Source organism: Parasteatoda tepidariorum, chromosome 5, assembly GCF_982258835.1.
Source record: "Parasteatoda tepidariorum strain Cologne lab strain chromosome 5, Ptep-v5.0, whole genome shotgun sequence".
NCBI classification, from domain to species: domain Eukaryota; kingdom Metazoa; phylum Arthropoda; class Arachnida; order Araneae; family Theridiidae; genus Parasteatoda; species Parasteatoda tepidariorum.
This window is the reverse complement of record NC_141759.1, coordinates 25321156-25334188: the sequence shown is the minus strand read 5'-3', so window position 1 is coordinate 25334188 and position 13033 is coordinate 25321156. Positions and strand designations below refer to the sequence as shown.

General features: G+C 28.4%; 2 protein-coding genes across 2 annotated transcripts in view; one reads left to right on the top strand and one right to left on the bottom strand.

Moving 5' to 3' along the window:
* Positions 1 to 2565, bottom strand: part of Set1 (SET domain containing 1) — a 34027-nt gene extending 31462 nt beyond the window's left edge. Inside the window, exons 1-2 of the mRNA XM_071185628.2 lie at positions 2216 to 2565; positions 1167 to 2125 (exon numbers count right to left, since the gene is read on the bottom strand). The gene's annotated coding sequence lies outside the window, so the exon portion shown is untranslated. The remainder of the gene's footprint in view (positions 1 to 1166; positions 2126 to 2215) is intronic.
* Positions 2566 to 2755: 190 nt separating this feature from the next.
* LOC107457298 (dihydrolipoyl dehydrogenase, mitochondrial) overlaps positions 2756 to 13033 on the top strand; it is a 30974-nt gene continuing 20696 nt past the window's right edge. The window contains 5 exon segments of the mRNA XM_043044592.3: positions 2756 to 3053; positions 6513 to 6585; positions 8979 to 9058; positions 10591 to 10726; positions 12045 to 12145. Of these exon segments, the coding sequence (XP_042900526.2) occupies positions 3012 to 3053; positions 6513 to 6585; positions 8979 to 9058; positions 10591 to 10726; positions 12045 to 12145 (432 nt within the window). The 5' untranslated portion in view covers positions 2756 to 3011.

Below are 13033 nucleotides of genomic sequence, written 5' to 3'. Positions count from 1 at the left end.
TCTGTCAGATAAGTTATAGCAAAAAAGATTAAATCCTCAAACAATATCAAATATTCAATTAATGATTCATTTAACACGATTTTAATTAAGTTTTATGAAACTTAAGGAACATTCTAACTGGATCTGCTTTAACCATACTGTCTTAAATTGCATTGATTAGATTCTCTATACCCAAGAGCAAATTTAAAGTAGTTTTTCAGTTTTGATAAAAAAGTTAAGATAAAAGAATTTATTGAAAAAGCAATTAATCAAATATTTAGTAATTTAATTAAAATTTTTTGTTAATACAACATTTAAACACAAAATCATTCATTTGTTTATAGAAAAGGGAGAAAGAAAAGTTTATAGAAAAATGTCTTCACATTTTTTAAATAGACTTAACTTATAAAATCTGTTGTAACAGTTTAAACTAATTGAGGAGCACTCATTTATGTCTCAGGAAACTTGACCATTGTTTACATGTGATGATGTAATATCAATTCAAATCTATTTCAATTGCATGAAGTTTCGTTTGTACGAAAAAAGTTGCAATAAAAAATATAGCTTGAACAAAGATAAAAAAGAAATTGAAATTGTATAAATAAGTATGTTACTGAAATTTTTTGGTACCTGGAACACTTTTGCTACATTGAAGTTTTTCTGTGGTTGCCGAGCGCAGGTGAAAAGTCGCCAAAAAATGAAGATTTCCGCCAATTTTTTAAAAAAAGTATCCCGGCTGACCCAAAAGCATGTTTTGAAACACTAAATCAATCATTTATATATTTTAATAAAATAGAGGAATTTCTTTCAATTAAAATCTTATTTTTTGCCAGCAAATCACAATAAAAAAGAATTACTAGTCGAGGGCAAAAAAAAGTCGCCAAAAAAATTTAGACTTCCGCCAACGTTTTTTTATGAAACACATACAAATTAAATAAAATTTTAAAAAATAGTTGAATTTCCCTGTGCTTTGCTAACCGAAAAATATTTATTTTTTTAATCATTAAATCAATTATTTATCTACAAAAAAAGAGGAAATATCTTATCCAGGAAAACAAGGGTTTCGATGATTTTGAGTATATTCCATTCGCTGTGTTACAAAACTCACCTTTAAGTTAAAATCTTATTTTTTTTTGCCAGGAAGTTACAATTATTTGTGTAATCAGAACAAACTACAAATTACTCACCGATTATTTCGAAACAAGGCTGCCTACCGGGTTATTTGTTGCAAAAACTATGTGCCACTCGAGTTGCCAGATACAGAGGCTGAATCCCCATGAGAACTAATGAACATGAGTATACCAAACTGCAGATTTAGAGCATTCTAATTAATCACCCCAACACAGGGATCAAATTCATCGCATCTAAGTTCTCATTATGCATGTCTGAATATTTAAAAACTACATATAGAAGAAACTGCTGACACATGTAGGGGCTGACAATCATATACACAAATCAGAGGCAGTGAAAAAAACAAAAAACTTGGGATAACATGATAGAAGCCCCATAAGCCAGATAGATGCTCAGCTGGAACTAATATGATAAGTTTTACTATCTAATACACTTGATACGATAGTAGAGTTAATCAAGTGAAATAGTAATTCAAATGTCCACCAGTATAGTATAGGTTTATTTTCTCTTTCAACAATTCAGATTTTCATAGCTCCCAGAAAGGATGACGGAAGATGATACTTCAATATCATCAACCAGACTAAAGTTCAGTTATCATAATAAAATAAGTTCAATACAACAGTAAACTTGATTGAGAGAAGGAATGAAATATGTATTCAAACATTCATAGAATATGGTAGCTTAGTTCATTTCCTCATTAAATAGGTATTTCATTCTTAATTTAGATTTCTGATTAATGTTTTTACTAAAAGCTAATTATGCGCAAGTAGACCATTGAAAGTTAAGTTTAGAGGTGAAGTTAATTCAGTGTCATGTAATGTAATAATAAGCTGAATATTTGACAAAGACTAAAGCTGTCAAAGTACGGGACTGAGTGAATGATATCACTAATGTATTTGATCAAAACCAGACTGATTCAGGCATCGATTAGGCCTAGATAAGATGATATTAATTTCAGTTTTATATTCTTCTTACATCATTACTTACCTTAAGGATGACTATGGAGAGACAGAACCTGAAATAAATGAAAAAGTTAATAGTAAAATATGCCGCCAAGAATCAACAATGTAAATAATAGTCATAATGAACTAATCTTCAAACCTACCATAGATTATAGAATTGCTTAAAGATCTTTGAGTGAAGTATAATGTTAAGCTAAATAGTTATATCAGGTAATATGCAAATTTAATTTTTAGATTAAGTCCAAATCCTATTTCAAAGGAATAAAAAGTATAAGTATCTGCTGAGTAACTATTTATCTTTCTAAAAACTCGATATAATAGCTCGGGACAGATCACATATTTATGGATATACTGCTTAGTTTTCATAAAGTTTAATTAAAAAGAGAAAGGAAATTGTCCAAAATAAATTTAAAAAGTTCTGTTTGTATTACAACATAGGTAAGGTTCAGTGGCGTTTCCCATAATTCCCTGGCTTGAAACGATCGAGTAGAGCTTAGTTGTTTACTAATAATACGTATCATTACCTTCGGGTACAGTTTATTTAAATTCCTTTTAAATTTTCTTATAGTTTCATATATTCGGCCAATCAACTTCAAAATAATCAAAATGAGCAAACTGTTTATTAATGAAAAGTCAAATAACATATATGATGTTATAAAACAACAAATATTGAGTGTTTACTAAAATTTTCCTAATGAAGCTGCTTCAAAAAGTTCGTTCGTAATATGCTTAAAAATTAAACTTTCCTTAGCAGACGTTAACAACTGAAAAGTTGAAAAGTTTCGATGCTGTATCACTTAACTTTTTATTTGCTACAAACTCGATTATTTGTCTTATTTTATAAAAACTTCTCAATTTGGCAACATATCGGATCAACTCGTCCTTCACGTTTGTCTGCTTATTTTTTACTGTAAATTGGTTTGTTAAACTACTTGTAAAATGCAGGCCGGCCTGTGTACAAAATTTGTTCCAATTTACAGGGTTAGTCTTATTATTTCATGAAATAATTACTTTTTAAATTTCTATGTTTGAAGTTTTTGTAGAAATGCTTGAGTTCCTTACGATATTTGCTGGTTTTCTCAGTTTCTTTTTCTCTGCTACTTAATCCTTGATTTCTCTTCTGTGAGAATTCCGGAATTGAAGTATCTATCAATTATTCACTTAATCGTGCCTTTACATTTTTGTGTCTTTATTCTGAACGGTTTCTTGTACCTTTATTCTGAATGTTTTCTTGTGCAGTCTAGAATGTGTACTTTTGAACAAACTCAATTTTAATTAGCAGCTATCTAACCTTCGGAATTGGTTCGTTCTCGAACTTTTTAAATGAATTTTATTAGCTTAGTGACTGTTTTATTCTTCACTGCTAATGCCAAGAATATAACCAAAGATATTTTGGGAAAAGCTAGTTTTCATGTTCATAATTCTCTTAACGTTTACTTTCTTTACGTGTTTATTTTTTTTAACTATTATGTTTTAAAATAAAAATATGAACTTCTTGTTTCAAATTTTATAAAATCCTGTAAAAAAAAAAAAAAAACGTTATCTGAAGAGAATTAGAAGCTACACTACCTAAAAAAGACTGTGCTGTTTGAGATTTGTGACATTTTGCTCTAACTTAATGAAAATTCTCTAGCAATGAACTCTCAGTGAGATTGCTTTAAGTTAGGTCGGGTTTAATCTCTTGTTTGCTAGACAGTATTTAAATTGGGAATGTTTCCGTACTCTGCAAACTATAATGGGGGATCTTTCTGTATCATCTATCAGGCGAACTGCAATTGCCTAGGTCCCAAATTGATTTTAAAGGGAAAAATGAAAGAAACATGTAGAGGTTTACCCAGTGTTGGGTACGAGTTGGTCCGTTTCTGTGATGTTTTTTTAAAAAAATTTTTATGGGCCGCTGTCCGGAAGTTGCCAAGACTAGGCATAATTCTGCCATAGATCATGGCAGAATAATGGCAGCTCATGCTCCCCACTAAAATTGTCGAGAAGTCAAATAGGTTTTAAATTTCTATTTTTTTTTAATTTATGAAGATGTTTGCTTGGAGGTGGCTACAAGTTATACCCTTTGAGTTGAGCCTCCCATCTGTGTTTTTTTTCAATTTAGTTCTTACGAACCGCAGCACAGAAGTAGCCAACACTTGGCGATTATCCTGTCTCCAGATCATAATACGGAAATCTTCTAAAAGTTTATCATTTATTAAATTTTATCTTTGAAATTATTTTTATTATTAACAGCGTTGAACAGCAGACCTAATTTTAAGTTTATGGCTATCTATGTTCTCCATAATCTTGTAGTTTTTAACCAAACCTGAAGTATTAGGGAAGTCCTGAATAAAGCAATGGGATAAACTAGCTTTTTTGGACTTCTTAATGAAAATAACTTGCATTTGCATTACATGGAGAAGACTACACACTGTTAATCAGATGGCTAGGGGTTTTTGATCCATAATCTGTCTACCACTGAGTATATTGTATGTCAACATTGTATTTAGTAGGACAGAATTCATATTGACAAGCCATGGTTGAGATTTGAACTTCAGTCGCCTCATTGGGTGATGACCACTTTATTTTCTGAGCCACAGTAGCTCATCATATATAGCTGTTAGGAAATTTTCTGTGTTGTCTCAGACAAAATACTAATACTTCCTTTACTATCCACTGAAAGTAAGAAAGCATGCAATTTGTTAACAATTCCAGAGGTAAAAAATTCTGTTATGTGATATATTGTTAGACATTTCATTGAGGATTTAAGGTAACTTAAGCCATATTTGCAAAAATATTTCCATTTAACTCTGGATGTGCACTTTTTGATATAGACTGGTGGGATCCTCTAAATTAAATGGATGTTTATTGATGTTTTTCTTTAATATCTCTCTTTATTTATAAACATGCAAAGATATATTTTAGTATCCAAAAATGTCACAGTTAAGATGATATTATAGAAAAATATGTTAGCGTTTCAGAAACAAAAGGCATGCAATAGTTCATATATGAAATTATATTTTTAACTTCTAATTACATTCTTTAATGACATTTGTGGGCTTAATAATATTAGATGTGAACTTCTTTCTGTAAAAAATATGAAACAATTTAAAACTGTTTAATCTGCTGATATTAAATATTTTTATTTTAATCAAAGTGTTACACACCTCTGTTATTCCTTCCGGGTAATTTCTGTATGCCAACTATAGTTACCAAATAGTCAAATTCAAATATATTTTAAACTTCCAAATCTTTTTTTTTAAAGTAGAAGTTTGCGTGAGGGTGGTTGCAAGTAAACACCTTTCAAGTTGGGTTCCTTTTTGTGATATTTTTTTTATTTTTCTCCCTGACTTCTGCCCAGAATTCGGCAAGACCTGACTATTATTCTGCTTCAGATCAAGATATGGAAATCTTTCAGGGATACCATCTGCTCCGGACACGCCAAAATAATTAAAAAAAAACGGTAAATAACTGCAAACTTAATTTTGCAAATATTTTCCTATTTTTGCTTGCTTTTTAAAAGGTATAACATGACATAACTGCTTTAAAGTGGTGAATTATATAAGACTATGAATTATTTAGAAATAGTGGTGGAAAAAACTCTACTAAATTGAATTTATTAAACCAAGAATCACAATTGATAAACTACCACTTCAAAGTATTTATTTGTTGTCCGGAGCAAGTTGGCATCTCTGTTCTTTTCCTATCCCCTCATAATTCCAAGAACCCCCACCCTCCTTACTTCATTAAATCATTTATGAACAGTCTCCAATTCTATAAAGCATGGATGACCATTTCTGTAGTCCATAGAAAACTAAACTATGACGTTCTTGCATGATGAAAATAGTAAAGAATATATATATATATTTTTTTTGGTTAAAAAAAAGGTGCTGTGTGCTCAAAATCTTTAAAGTTTTTGAGTGCAGCTTATTCTTACGACCAGTTAAATTTTTTTTTGAGCTGTAACAAGTTTTAATATTTTAGTGTACATTGGTCAGAGCTATCTTAAATATTTTTTATGAATACCCATTGCAGAAATTCAATGATCAAAATTAAACATGCATTAAATGTTTTATAGGCTGTTCTCTGAAAACCAGAGTCAGCAGATCTGACTTCCCGATTTCAGGGAACATCCATATTGAATATATATTCTTTTCTTAAATGTATGCTATTTTAAGTTGTAATGAGAACTATTTTTTATGATTATTAAAATTTTTTAAGGAAGACCTTTGTCTTCATTATTTTAATGAATCAGATTTATTAATAAGCTAAGTAGACTGCAATATGTAAATTAAAGCTTGCTGAGGACCTTAAAAAGTGAAAGATTTGTTTTTAAGCAAAATTTTTATGTAAAGCAATTCCAGTATGTAGCATGTAAATTAACGTTTTAGTAAAACATTCACTTATTCCTGGAACACTCAAATGATGTTTCTTAATTATTAATTTTTTTCTTTTTAGAATGCTAGTGTTTCATATTACAGACTAACTCTTCTAAAAGAATTACAAAGAAGATGTTTTTCTAGTGATGCAGGTATTGCTTCCTTTTTAGTATTTAATTGGATTGTAACAGATATCTGTTACATATAAGTCTCGAGACTTATAATGTTGGGTAAACATTGGGATGTCAAGATTTTTCAATATTCGTCCTAGAATGACTTTCAGTAATGGGCCAATATCATTTTCTATGTAGGTCCTTTATAGATATATAATATTAGGTAAACATTCGGATGTCTAGATTTTTCAATATTCGTTCTAGAATGACTTTCAGTAATGGGCCAATATCATTTTCTATGTAGGTCCTTAATAGACTAATAATGTTGGGTAAACATTGGGATGTTTAGATTTTTCAATATGGCTCAGTTGTTCAAGTACTGAACTGTCATTCTGAAGATCTAGGGTACGATACTTAGTTGTGGCTCACTTCCCCACCAGCTTCAGATCAATGGGTACTAGCTGGTCTGGAATAAGGATTTCAGGTAATTCAGATCCTATTGCCTCAAACATAACTTTGATCACAAATTTGCAGAGCCCTTATCTTCATGATCTTCTGGTCTACAACTGGCTGTTGCGAAATGTAATTAATTCTATGTAAATATTCTTAAAGAACGTTTTAAAAAATAAGATAATCTACTTTTTTTTTTAGTTGAAAAATAAAGAGAATCACGAACCTTGTATTGTACCTACAAATATGATATTAAATTTTTTAAAATGTGTTAACTAGCACTCAAGGGTAATGTAGATTTCAGATTTTTGAAATATCTTTCAGGGAAAAAATTATCTAAATAAACCATTTTAAATTTTTGAAGCCTCCTTCCCTGCGTATAATAGGACATTAATAAAAAAAATTTCTGTTTGAAATTTTTAGCGTTAATGATCAAAATATTTTCATAGAAATTTCAAATAATTAAAACACAATGCATACCTAATCATTTCAAAAATGTCTTTTATGCTTAGCCACCAACATCAATTAAATTTTTCAACACCAACTTTATTTTTAAATTATTTAACATTATTAGTTTTAGTTTTTAATTCTTATATATCTCCTAATTTGTCATGCTGCTGACGCTGATTTTTTTAAAGTCCTTTTTTTAGCTTGCAAACAAACTAGTAAGTGCTAGCTAGACTAGTTGATTAATTTAAAAACCATTGTTTAACAATATTTGGTTTTGAATGTTTTGTTACTTGTAATGCTTTACATATATAAGGCTTAATTTTATTGATTTAACTGTATAAAAATTTAAAATTTCATTTTATTATGGTAACCTTTGTTAAGTGATTTTTTTAACTGTAAATGATGTAATTTTTTGAAAATTAAGTTTTACATTTCATTAAAAAGTATTTGGATCTTTTAGCCCATGAGGAAATATTGAAGAATCTTACCTGTAACTATTTTTTTTAATGTACAATAACTGGAAAAAGTTTGTTTATTTTGCTTCTTCTATTTTTAATGCCCGAAAGACTGATGGTCCCAAAAGGCACATTTTACTCTGTGTTTTCTCAAAAGTTTTAGCTATTCCTAAATAGTTAATTTACTGGTATAAAATTTTTCAAGCACTTCATTATGTTTTGTCCAAATATTTAATTGTATATCTATAGGCATATTAACTATTGTTACTACTGTTAGTAATGAAATTTAATGAAAGAAATCTTCTGTAATTTGTTGCTAAGTTATATTATTACACTTAATAATGTTTGTGTGTGAATATTCTATTTCCCTATAAAAAATGTCAATATTTTTGTTGTTTAAAAGATGCAACTGTTTGTTTAAAAGATGCTAGTGATGCAACGAATAGTGATGGGGCCGAATACCGAATATTCGGCCAAATTTTAGGCCGAATACTTACTTTTTAAATATTTCTCTCTTGATTGTAATTTAAGTAATTTTCAAATTTTAAATTAAAAATGAAATAAATATTAACAAATTTGCTTTTTTAAACTTTCTATATTTCAGATAGTATTCACACTTCTATTTAACAAACTATATGTTTTTGTATTTTAATGTGAAAGATTCCAATGCTTGTTTAAATATATATGATGATAACTTTGCAACAAGAAAACGTTTTTATTTATGTAACATTATTAAATACACTTATGTATTATACAACTTAAATTGAGTAAATGTTAGATTTTCTAATAATTAATGCAGTGAAATGTAATTCTGCAATATTCATGATTAAATATATTTAAAAGCACATTTAAAAAAATATCTTTCTTTATTATTATGAATTTATTCAGCCAAATATCTAATAATATTCATATTCAGCCGAATAACTTCATTATTCGGCCGAATATTCGACAAAAAGGCCGAATACCGAATAGTGGCCGAATATTCGTTACATCCCTACTTGATACTATCTTCTATCAGAATTTATTATGTTTTTCTTTGTGATTGTTTGTATAATAATGTTTCTCCTTTCTCATAAGGTGAATTTGATTTAGTTGTAATTGGTTCTGGCCCTGGTGGTTATGTAGCTGCAATTAAAGCTTCTCAGCTAGGCCTGAAGGTTTGTTAAATATTAAATAATTTTCTGGTAACGAATACTAGTTTATGTTTAATAACGAATTGTTTATTCTATTATATTTGTGTGGGTAGATTAAATTTCCAATATTCTAGGAGCGTATAATCTGCTTTATCTGTAGTTTAGCATTTGATACTATCTATAAAATGTTAAGATTAATGTTGGTTTAAAATATATTACTTATATTTTGCTCATAACAGATTATATCTCCTGACAAAATCAGCTTGAAATTCTATCTAGCTATGCTTTTTCTTTTTGAGATTTTAGCTTTTTTTTTTTTTGTATTGGAATTTATGCCATGATTTGGGTAAGATTCTGTCTTATATTAATGCTATTAAAAAGGTCTAATTATAAATAAAAGAATCATTTTCACTATATTAAGCATTTACTTGCAATATTTTTGTGGGTGTTTGCAATGTACTATATTTTTAGTAGAGATTTTATATTCTTCTAATTTATTACATTTAATGAACTTTAGGCTCAATTTTCTCTTTTTTTTGTATTTTCTTAAATCATGGAAGGCAATGTGTATATGCTATTGAATTGACTGTATTTTTGTGTTTAAAATATCTAGTATCTAAATATTCTTTTATATTCATTATAATGTTTTGTATATTGTAGTGTCCTTAATTATAGAAATATGGCACTAGTTCTTAAATAATTTTATTTCAAAACTTAGTTAATAACTCCTTTAATAAGAAAATCTAAATTCTCAACTAAAAACTAACTATTCTTTTTTTTTTTTTCTTTTCTAAAGATGAGGGAAAAAAATCTTTAACATTCTTGCTTGAGGAGAATCTTGAATTATAGCTTGAGAAATTTTTTGATGAACAGTGTTCACTGCTCTGTTCTGAAAAGCTAATGCTCTTAGTTTCGTTACTATATATATTTATATTGTATTCACTTTTGCGAAAAGTTTGATTTCATATTACAATGATATTGTTAAGAGGTTTGTTTTCTTTTCGTAGATAGATATCTTAAGATCATAATGTCCTTTTTTCACTTTTTGTCTGACTTATTTTAACCATTTGAACAGCTTTAGAGCAGGATTTGTTATTTGTATTGGTAATGGATAGTAACTAATATGCGTTTAACTCAATATTTTGTTTTAAGTTTTGCATAATGTAGATAATTCTAGTTTTTATTCTAATTAAACCAATAACATTTACATAATTTACATTTTGTAAAATTTTGGCCATTTTACAATTTTTCTTATAGAATATATTTTTAAAGATACAAATATTCATTTTCAAATTATTTACAAAAATTTTTCATTAAAGTTATTTAAGTATTTTTTTCAAATTATTCACAAAAATTTATTTTGCTCATTGTGAAACGCATGTTATCAAAAAAGGCTTTTTATTTCTTTTTTTCTCAAATTTAGCATAAGCATATTGTTTTCAATAAATAATAGTTAGTTTTATTACAACAGCATTTAGTTTAGGTTGTTTACATTATAAAATAGCATATATTTCTATTTTATTCTCGAGCTAAAAACATTATTTTAAAATTTTCAGACAGCATGTGTTGAAAAAAATGCTACTCTAGGAGGAACTTGTTTGAATGTAGGCTGTATTCCATCAAAAGCTTTACTTCACAATTCACATTTGTACCATGCAGCACTTCATGACTTCAAAAATAGAGGCATTGATTGTAAGAAAATCTATTTGTTTTTGTGAAATCGCAAAAAATAAACTTTCATGTTACACAATAAATTTAACGTTAAAGTATTTAATTTTTTATAGTTGTTGTCATATAGAATAAGCAAAGATCAAAATTAAGAAAACTTTAAAGTTTTTGCAGAAAACTATTTCGCTTGTTAATTTTTCTTGTACTTTATTTTTGTGCGTTTGAGAAGTGGAAATTGAAAGTTTATTTTCTAAAACATTATAGAAGGTGATAGTTTTATAAATCAGGGCCGATTGTGCTCCGGAAAAAATCCGGATTTTTCTCTAGCAGTGATCCGGAAGTTTCCGGAGATCGAAGGTCCAGACGTTTAAAAAAATCATTGATTGCAGAAGTTTCCGAAAATCAAATTTTCAAAGGTGGAACTTAAAAGCACAGTTTATTTGTTTGTAAGAGAGAGCCAGATACTTTATAAGCTTATATTCATGATTAATATTCATTCAAGGTGGAACTTAAAAGCACAGTTTATTTGTTTGTAAGAGAGAGACAGATACTTTATAAGCTTATATTCATGATTAATATTCATTTTTTATCAGTAAATAGTTATTATAAACTCGAGAAAGGACATATTTGTAAATTTTAATTACTTCTCCAGGTCATCATAGGTATATGTAAATGGTATAGGCATGTGTGGAATTTTAAATATATATTAAGTAAACCAAGAAATATTGAGAAAAAGGAGAAAAAAAACTTGCTTAAATTTTTTTTCTAATTTTTCAATTTAAACTGTTTTTTAACTCAAGAAATTTCTGGGAATTTTGACTTGGGCTCACAATCACCTAAAAAAAAATTCTTTGGGAAATTCTTAAAAGCTATTGATTTTTAAGCTATTGAAAATGCAGAAGAAATTTTTGCTGTGAAATAGAGATTTATATGTGATAGTTTCAAAGACTGTATTCTGTCATGATACCTGTCTTATCAATAGAGGCTGGTATTAGAACTTTTAAGTTCCCCATATAATATTCAGGAATTTTTTCAGAAATTGAAATTTAATAATTATATATTTAATTTAACTTTAAACTTTTAAACACTGTTTATTTGTATTTTTCAAACTTCCATAAATATTTTTCATCTTTTTATCTCTTAACGTTTTCTTTTTGAAATTTCATTCATTAAATTACTTAATCATAAAATCTGTGAAAACTTATTTATGTTATTGAGAATTCATTACACAACAATGTAAATAAATTCAATATTATCAATTACTTTGATAAAAAATTGAATTTATGTTTAAAAAAAATATCGCAAGACTATCTGTTATATGTTTGGTTTATTTTAATTATAGGTGAGGGTGTTTCCTTGAATCTAAGTAAAATGATGGAACAAAAAAGTACTGCTGTTAAACAGTTGACTGGAGGAATAGCTCATCTCTTTAAGCAGAATAAAGTAATTCATTGTTTATTATGTCATGCAGGTATTTTATCTGTATTTATTGGCAAGTAATTCACATTTTCTTTTTGAATAAATTATGTACATTAAAAATTTTTAACTGTCAAAGTTTTCCATGATGTTTATTCATTCTATAAGGTTGTGGTGACATTTTGAAATACTTATATATATTCCTGTGATGGTTTCGTATGAAAAATGTCTTACTTTGAGTAGCTTTTGTTAATGGATATGCAGACCTGTATGATATACATTTACATGCAGACGTCATTCTCTGAAAATTTGCCACCACCGTGGAAAATTTTTTACTATTGCTAAAAAACCTGCCTATTTAAAAAGAGTTTTTTTCCCAATGCACAAAATTTTTAAAAATATTTTTAAGCTTTTTACTACCAATTCAAACACGATTGTGGATTTCGATTCAGACATCGAAATCCATATTAATTTAATTTAAAAACAAAACGAGATTCATATTCACACGATTATTTAAATTTGTATTCAGGTGATTTAAAAATTACGTATTGAGATTCATCTGCACATAAGTTAAACAAATAAAATCTTGCATGGATATTTTTATTAACATCAACGTTTTATTAACGTTGGCAACATCATTCTGTGGAAAAAGGCTTCCTATATACTTTTTCTTGGTATTGGTCCTCGTTAAACTGTGCTACCGTAAAGTGCTCGACTTCGCGCGTAGGTCGTCGGGGCTACCGAAGCGGGGGTGCCATCCCCTCCGCAGAGGATCAAAATTGTGATGGCATGTCTTCGGATCATCCTCCGGGATGTTTCCCAGACCGTCGCCAATAGCCCATTGTGCAGCTCTAGTGCTACGTAAATTAACAACAACAACAATACTTTTTCTTGCTCAAATTTCAGGTATATTTT